The 7,911-nt window shown below is 50.1% G+C and overlaps 1 protein-coding gene across 5 annotated transcripts in view; it reads right to left on the bottom strand.

Moving 5' to 3' along the window:
- Positions 1-1,460: 1,460 nt before the first annotated feature.
- ME3 (malic enzyme 3) overlaps positions 1,461-7,911 on the bottom strand; it is a 70,721-nt gene continuing 64,270 nt past the window's right edge. For 4 of the 5 annotated variants that reach the window (XM_009281308.2, XM_009281311.2, XM_009281309.2 and 1 more), the window contains 7 exons: positions 7,168-7,265; positions 5,852-5,965; positions 5,070-5,175; positions 4,209-4,351; positions 3,109-3,282; positions 2,575-2,673; positions 1,461-1,742 (listed from right to left, as the gene is read on the bottom strand). In XM_009281308.2, coding sequence (XP_009279583.1) covers positions 1,581-1,742; positions 2,575-2,673; positions 3,109-3,282; positions 4,209-4,351; positions 5,070-5,175; positions 5,852-5,965; positions 7,168-7,265 — 896 coding nt within the window. In that variant the 3' untranslated portion in view covers positions 1,461-1,580. The remainder of the gene's footprint in view (positions 1,743-2,574; positions 2,674-3,108; positions 3,283-4,208; positions 4,352-5,069; positions 5,176-5,851; positions 5,966-7,167; positions 7,266-7,911) is intronic. The other variant, XM_009281312.2, reaches the window with a different exon arrangement.

Here is a 7,911-nt window from a genome sequence, read left to right as displayed (position 1 = left end):
AGCACTCCCTGATGCTCCCAGGCTGTTCAGGAAAATTTCCTCTCTTCGTGGCTCCACCTATGAGGCATTCTCTTTCTTTTTTTTTTTTTCTTTTTTTTTTTCATTCTTGCCTAATATTTGAGAAGTCAGGCCCAGAACCTGAACACACAGAAAGGTCAAGCCTTTAACTGAGCAGTGGGGAGGTGCACAGGAAGGAGAAGAGGGAAGAAACTAGAAGCTGTGTAGGCACCTTTCTGAAACAAAAAAAGTAATTGCCACCCTGCTACCTCCCTTCTCAAAAGCAGACAGTTTTTCCCAGAAGCCATGGAAAAGGCAAGAAAACCTGTTTCAGGGTCTATTGCTCAGGAAATTAGAGTATTTCTCAGTGTCTCTCTCTGAAACTGAAACTTGACAGCTTTCTCTTTCCTTCCTTAGCCTAGGTGAGAAGACCTACCTATGCGAGGACCGTGAAAGGTGCTGGCATTACAAGCACACGGACACCGAAGAGACTGTGGCTCATCAGCAAAGGGATGAGATGCTTTTCCTGGTGCTAAAAGCCACTTAAAGATACTAAATAAAGACTGTGGTAACCAGCCTCAGCCTTGCTGTGTGTGAGTGGCAAGAACCGGGAAGGGAAGAGCTGCCAGCAAGCCCCTCTGTGCTTTCCCAGTTACGGTCAGGAACAGTGTCATCCCACTGGGATTGTATTTGGCGGGGCGTGACAATTTTGCAGGGCTAGGGGAGGCCTCCCTGGGACTCTGTGACACAGAGAGACCCCCAGGAGGGCCTTTGGCTGGTGGCAGTGCTTCCTTAGCAGTGCCCAGCAGAAGATGCAGTGATGCAGTGGGGTGGCCGTGTGTGGGTTCGGGGGTGCCCTGGTCTCCAGCTCGGCTCCCTGTGCGTCCCTTGGCTCCTGTGCCCTTGGAGAGCAGCCTGGACTGCAGAGGGGAGGGAGTCTGTTGTCCCCATGGGGCTGAGGGAGGTTTTGGGGTTTGTTTCCAAGGGGATGGGGCACAGGACAGTGCCAGGCTGTGTGGCCCATGCACCAGCTTGGGTTGGATGAGACTCCTGAAACATTGGGGACTTTTGAAGCAGGAAAGGGTAGCGCTGCCCAAGTGTGCACTTCTCCCAGGGCAATGCACACACTTCCCATCACATCCAGAGAGCCACAGGCAAAGTGTGGCTGTTGTGTGTGAGGGATGATCACACATACAGCTGCCACCATGGAAGTGGGGCTCCGAGCTTCCCACAGGCACTCCCACTAGGAACGAGACTCTTTGCTTCCGAGGTGGCCCAGGTTGCTTCTCCCGAGGCAGCTGAGCTGAGAGCCAGGCAGTACCTTAAGCAAGCAGCAATATGCAGTGCTGATTGGGACGGGCTGCAGCCACAGTCTGTCTCTCCCCTTGGAGTACTGACTGCCCAGCTTGGACTCTTTTATCCCCTACTGATATGCTCCCACAGAGAAAAAGCAGCGGCAAATAAAGAACTACTTGGATTCATTTACTTTTATCATTCTGCAAGCCTGGAGGTGCATTTATATCAGCAATGATATGAACCATGGGAACTGATGGAAAAAATGAGAAAACAGTTCTCACAAAAACTTATACATCTTGCGTTTGCATGGCTGCGGGGGGCCACCTGTAATCATCAATAACAAATGAATCGTAATCAGGACTGTAAACGAGCCGTTTCACAAAGGCTTCCTTGTCTGCTGGCTCGGGGTACCAAGAAGCAAGACCGTGCTTGTAGGCCCAGTCAACAATCTGCAAACAGATAAGGAAAATGAGCTGATGAAATAAAGTTGGCACGTTATGAAGTTGAAACCAACTGCAGTTTGGCCCTGGCTGTATTTTCTCTCTTTCCTCCCTCTTCCCCCTCAAAATTGTATCCTTTTTTGCTTTTTTCTTTGTGCAATTCCCTGAGTCAGCTGCACTTCATCCCTTGGGTGAGGGAATGCAAGCTGCCTGCAATTACTGGCTGCTTAGAAATGCACACCCCTGCCCTGGCAAAACGGTTGGAGTGTGCAACTGAAGAAGGAGAGCAGCCCTTTAACCACCTCCGCTCACGCCCTTAAGCACCTCAGCTACACTGTTCATCCATCAGTAACTCCTAGCAGGCCAGTGTGATTCTCAGTGGGTGTCCCCTGAATGGGAATTACAAATTTGATGTATACAGGGCACCAATCCCACAATTAGACAACAAGCCCAGATCTGGAATAGTATTTAGGTACTTAGGCCCCTATTAAATACAGGAGGAGAGGTTCCAAAATAGCAATTCGGAACCTAAAACCTTTTGGCAACTTGCATTGTTTGAATTTGACCCTAAACCTGATTTTTTGAAGTGCTGAGCACTCACAGCTCCAAGCAATAAAGCAGAGCTTTATGAGCTGCGAGGCACCCAGAATCAGGAGTTATTTTTCACATTTGGGCTTTAATGATGGGAGAAATCAAAGCAGCAATTCTGGCTGGAAGGATTCCTGAGAATCATTGCTTTAGGCTGTAGAAAAAGTTGAATTAAAGAGCCACAAAGCAAGAATGATGCCAAAGCAATTCCTGCCCTCCCTACCATGGAAAGTGGAAATAAATGAACACTCACTTTCACAGCAATTTTGAGAGACACCTCTCTGATGCTGTCCAAGGGGGGATAGAGTCTTCCTTCTGCAAGATTCTGCTCTGTCACCTCGGCAGCAATAGACTAGAAAGAAGAAAAAGGTAGTTTATAGAGATAGGCTCAAGCACGTACCACATTCACCAGCATTACATGACACATGGCTGAAACCTCAGCAGCGGCAGAGCTGGGACTAGTTCTCAATGGGAACTGCTGAACTATTCAAAATACATGTGTGTATATGGTTCATTACAGACTTAAAACTGGAGCCAGACTGATGGAGCGCTGTGCCAGGGCATCAGTTGTGGAGAATGAGGAGAACCCGGTCATGGCTCCTGCACCTTTGTGGGCGCAATGGAAGCTTGAGCTGTCCCTGAGACTGGGAAAGGCTGCGGCTTTTTGCTGAGGCCGTGCCATTTCCACTCAATGCATTGCCCCAGGCCAGGTTCTTGGAAATACCTGAAGTAGGTGCATGTGCCTCTTATCATCTTTTTAAAAACAAGTTAAATGCCAGTTGGAAACCTCTGCTGTGATGAGGAAGATATCGTCAGAGATGTGCCGGACTCCGCAGGCGATGACTCCCAGTGCCACTCCTGGGAAGACGTAGGCGTTGTTTCCTTGGCCAGGGAAGAAGGTCTGTCCATTGGGCAGGGTTACCTTTGAGAATGGACTCCCACTTGCAAATATTCCCCGTCCCTGACAAGAGAGAGAGAGGCATCCAAATTCAGAAGAGACATCTTACATTGCTGCTGCTTGCCTTGATCTGCGCTCAGGGGACTCTGGTGACCAAGTGGATGAATCTCCAGCCAGTCAGTGAGAGGCACCTCCACCAGAGCCCTCTCCAGTTGATACTTCTGGAGGGCCTGGTCCCCAGAGCCCCAGAACAGGGCCATGGACAGGGCCATGGACAGGGCCACTGAGCACTGAGTGGGTGTTTGCACTGCCCAACTGCAAGTGCTCTGAACTTGCTGAGAAGGAGTCTCTCTTCCTCTCTACCAACCATCTATTGAGTGTGAAGAGGGACCCATGTGGGATAAAGGTCTGAGGGCTGTCTGATTGCCCTAGCCAGAAGAAGGTGGGGAGGGGGGCAAAGGGGAGAGTGAGACAAGGCCTATTCTCTCACCCCAAGTCAATCCACATGACAATAATTCTTCAGTGTCATTGAGCCCAAGTTGGGCGATGAAACTGTTACACAAACAACTAGGGTGGCAAAACACAGGGGACAGTAACCTGGGAGGATGGGACACCTCAGACAGCTGTGGGTAAAGGAGACAAGTGCTTTCTTTAGAGGATCACAAAGTAATTCAGGCTGGTAGGGACCCAAACTCCTGCTCACAGCAAGGTCAGCTATGAAATCAGACCAGGTTGCTCAGGGCTTTATCCAGCCTGGTCTTGAAAACCTGCAAGGACAGAGACTACATGAGCAGTCTGGGCCCCTGTTCCACCTCCTGACTCTCCTCACAGCATGCAAGTTTTTCTTTGTGACCAGCTTGAACCTCTTTTGTTTCAACTTATGCCCACTGTCACTTGTCCGCCCACCATGCACCACTGTGGTTTCCTTGGTACAGTCATGGCCACAGCGTACCCGGAGCACCCAGCTTCCCTACGCTGAGCTCCAGTACCTCGGTGAGGCGGTAGCACTGCTCCGCTGTGCACTCTGCTTTACTTGTGGGGTTGCTCAGGGCAAACACGATGGGCCTCTCATTGAAGGCTGCCATGTCCTTCAAAATCTTCTCAGTGAAAGCTCCTGCAATGGCTGCGACACCTAAAACAACAACAGCAGAGTGAGATGGTGCTTTCCAACTGTCTGACTTCAGTGCTTTGGGCTGATCCCTCTTGAATGCCTCTATTGGTAAACGAACTGCGGGAGGGAACAGGATCCATCTTTGGAGATGCAGGTGGGAATGTTTCTTTTTCATATTATGGCGAGATTAAAAGCCTGGCTCAAAATAAAGCCCTCTGCTCCTCTGCGCAGCGTGGGGATCAGTGTTTAGGCCAGTCTGGCTGCGGCACTTCACCTCCCAAAGGCTCAGCACTTCTCCCAAAGACCTGCCTGAGCTGCCTGTTGTCATCCTTGCCCTGCCCAGCCTTCCAGGGCCACGTTTGCTGCTGTGAACCCCAGATCCTGCCTCCCGCAGCACCTCCCTCTGCAACCCTGTCTGGGAGCGCTCCTTCAGCTCCAAAGGAGAGGAAGCCTGTGCCCCACGGTCGAAGGGGAAAGGATGTGGAGAACTCAACTGACAAAAATAAAAAAAACACCTCCCTCTGCAACCCTGTCTGGGAGCGCTCCTTCAGCTCCAAAGGAGAGGAAGCCTGTGCCCCACGGTCGAAGGGGAAAGGATGTGGAGAACTCAACTGACAAATGGGGATAAAAAAAACTCATTTCATTTTGACTGGGAGAACAAAAGGAGCCCCTGGAAGAAAGACGGAAACTCTCCTAAGAACTGAATTGACGTGAAAAGGTCGTGCTAAGGGAACTCCACCTATAATTGCTGTAGGCTTCACTTTCTGCACAACCTCTTCCAGCGTGTTCACACTGGGGTGGTCCTGGGCAAACATTTCTTTCTCATGGTTCAAGTGGCTCCTGCCCTGTGAGGAAAAAGAAGGACTCAAACTTTGGCCTGTTGGCAAAAGGTGGAGACATAACGTAGTAACTCATCAGTTCATTTCATCTCTTGGCCCTCTACTTAAACCAGATTCCTCAGAGCAGGTCCTCAGCATCAGCCAGTCAGGCATTGAGCTGTTGGTGTAATGTCACATGGGGCTGGTCTCTGCTCCTCTCACCCTCCAAAATACACTGATTGTATGGAGGAAGGATCTGGCTGACAGGGCAGAGAAATTGTACACGTAGCACAAGCCTCCTCAAGTCTGAGGAGGGACAAGGGCAGAGGTCTTGAGGACCCAGGGAGTGCAGAGTAGAGCTGGGCCAGGCTGGATCACCAAGCAGGGCACAATGTTGCTGTTGTAATAGCCCATATGACATGCAAGACTTCCAGCACTGCTTGAGACCATGGCCAGCAGTGTATCCTACCACTTTAGAGGCCCAGCCCAGAGCGTTGCCTTTAGGGCAGCCAGTGCTGCTGGTACACTGTTGTCACCACGAGACCTAGTCCTCTGAAAGCAGGAACAGCTCTGCTGACACCAATAAAACTGCAGCCCTTACTCCAGGGCTGAGCAGGGGTCCAAGGTATCTGCTTGCTCTGGCCTCTCTCTAGCCTGCAGGAGGTAGTGGGGGAGTGGAGCTCAGCTCTGGAGATAAATTTACCTTCACAATCAGTCCCTTGGAGTCCACCATCCAAATTTTTTTGATGGCATCCTCTCGTGAAATTCCTTCCTTTTCCATGGCCATGAGGATGAGATGAGCTATGCCCATTGCAGCCTGGAACACATTACATAAACACTTCATTGGGATATCAACATCTGTTGGGGGGGAAGATTTTAAATGAGAGATGTGTTGGGTCACCCCCAGCACTGCACAAAGCCGGGAGGCTTTCTGCTCCGTGGCTGTACAGTGTCATGGCATGGGGCTGATTTTAAGATTGTTGGTGCTGCCACGAATAAAAAAAAAACAATCGTCCAGCAGAGCAGGCTGCCCACGAGGCTGGAGCAGTGGAGGTGGTACCTTGACACACAGAGGCTGTCTCCATCATTTAAACCAGCTGCTGCAGGGGAGGAAAAGGGGCAGACACTGAACAAATGTTGGTGACGATGCCAGTACAGAGGAACTCAAAGCAAAGTGGGATTGCTGCATCTGAAGTACTGCCAAGAGGAAAGTCCTCTTCTCCCACTCCTGCCTGAGGAAGCAGCCCTGGACATGCTGTGTGTGTTAGCGGTCCTACAGCTGTGCCCAGCCCTCCTGCCCAGACGGGGACTAACAAGGCAGGATGGTCTCTGTGCCACAGCACAGACATGTCTGTCAGGAGGGGTGGAGAAAGAGAAGAAGCAATCTTTGCTTCACAGAGGGTCAGACAAACAGTGAGTAATAGACCTTGCCCAAAGTCCCACAGGTGGGCGAAAGCTGAGCCAAGACCTGGACCAACGCCTTTAGTCCACAGTTCAGGCTTTAGAAACTTTTTCTTCCTGCTCTCTCTTTGAGCAAGGCACCTTACAGGCTACCTGACTTCTGCCATGGGGGCAATATGACTGACTCCAAAAAGTGAGGTTATGTTCTTACAGTTCTTTGAGTCTGAGTCCTTTTGACTCTATTGCTAAAGAGGCTCTGGTTTACCCTAAATACCAACACTGAGGACTCAAACCAGCCTCCTTAATGTTCCTGCAGCACCCTGCCTCATAAGGGACTTCCCTCAAGGTACTTAAAGCCCCACTGACACATGGGCAGCCTCGTAGCATCCAGGAAGTCTGCCCAGGACTCATGGGCCAACAGGTCACCGAAAGACTGTTGGCAACTTCTACGCAGCAGCAAGATCCACCTGTGGGGCCCACTCCTGCCCAGTGACAAGGAACCTGCTTCTGTGCTTTCTTTTCATGAAGCCAAGCCTTGCAGGAAGTTTCATGGTTACTTTTCTCTCTCTACATTTGAATTTACATCACATTTAGGAACAAACTCAAGAACATTCCTACCTCTCCAGCTCCCTGGAAAACAAACTTATGGTCAGAGAGCTTGTTCTTTGTGATCCTTAAGGCTGCAAAGATGCCAGCGACTGCAACAGACGCAGTGCCTGAAAAGAGAGAAACACCATGAGATGGGCATCCTGGCAAATGGATTGTCTATCCTACTGATACGCTGTTAGAAACCTTGTGGTAGGAACCATTCTCTTAGATCCTGTCACTAAAGGATCAGAGTGCCTTCCCTACTCTGAAATATTAATCCTCAGAAGATTCCTGCAAGGCAGGAGAACACCAATTTCCCTCCATATAGACTCAAAGGGACACTGAGTCCCAGAATGCCAGAAGAAGTTAAAACCTAACTCCCAAGGGTTTAAGATGCATGTGATTTGTCTAAGGTCACATAAGACATCTGTAGCAGAGCGGTAGTCTGAACTTGGGCACCCTTGTCACAAAATCCTCTATGATCATGGAATTACCATCCTCTTCTCCTCATTTACCTTCACAGTCCAGCACCACCTTCTCTTTTTTTACTTCCCTGATACTCTGATACCCTGACTCAGAGCCATCATGCCTCACTGCCAAGCTGTGCTGGTTGTGGCTGGGATAGAGTTAATTTTCTTCACAGTAGCTGGTATGGGGCTGTGTTTTGGATTTGTGCTGGAAACAGTGTTGATAACACAGGGATGTTTTCGCTATTGCTGAGCAGTGCTTACACAGAGTCAAGGCCTTTGCTGCTTCTCACCCCACCCCACCAGC

This window comes from Aptenodytes forsteri, unplaced genomic scaffold (genome assembly GCF_000699145.1).
Source record: "Aptenodytes forsteri isolate BGI_AS27 unplaced genomic scaffold, ASM69914v1 Scaffold180, whole genome shotgun sequence".
Lineage (NCBI taxonomy): Eukaryota > Metazoa > Chordata > Aves > Sphenisciformes > Spheniscidae > Aptenodytes > Aptenodytes forsteri.
The sequence above is the reverse complement of the archived record's forward strand: the minus strand, read 5'-3'. Positions and strand labels throughout refer to the sequence as shown.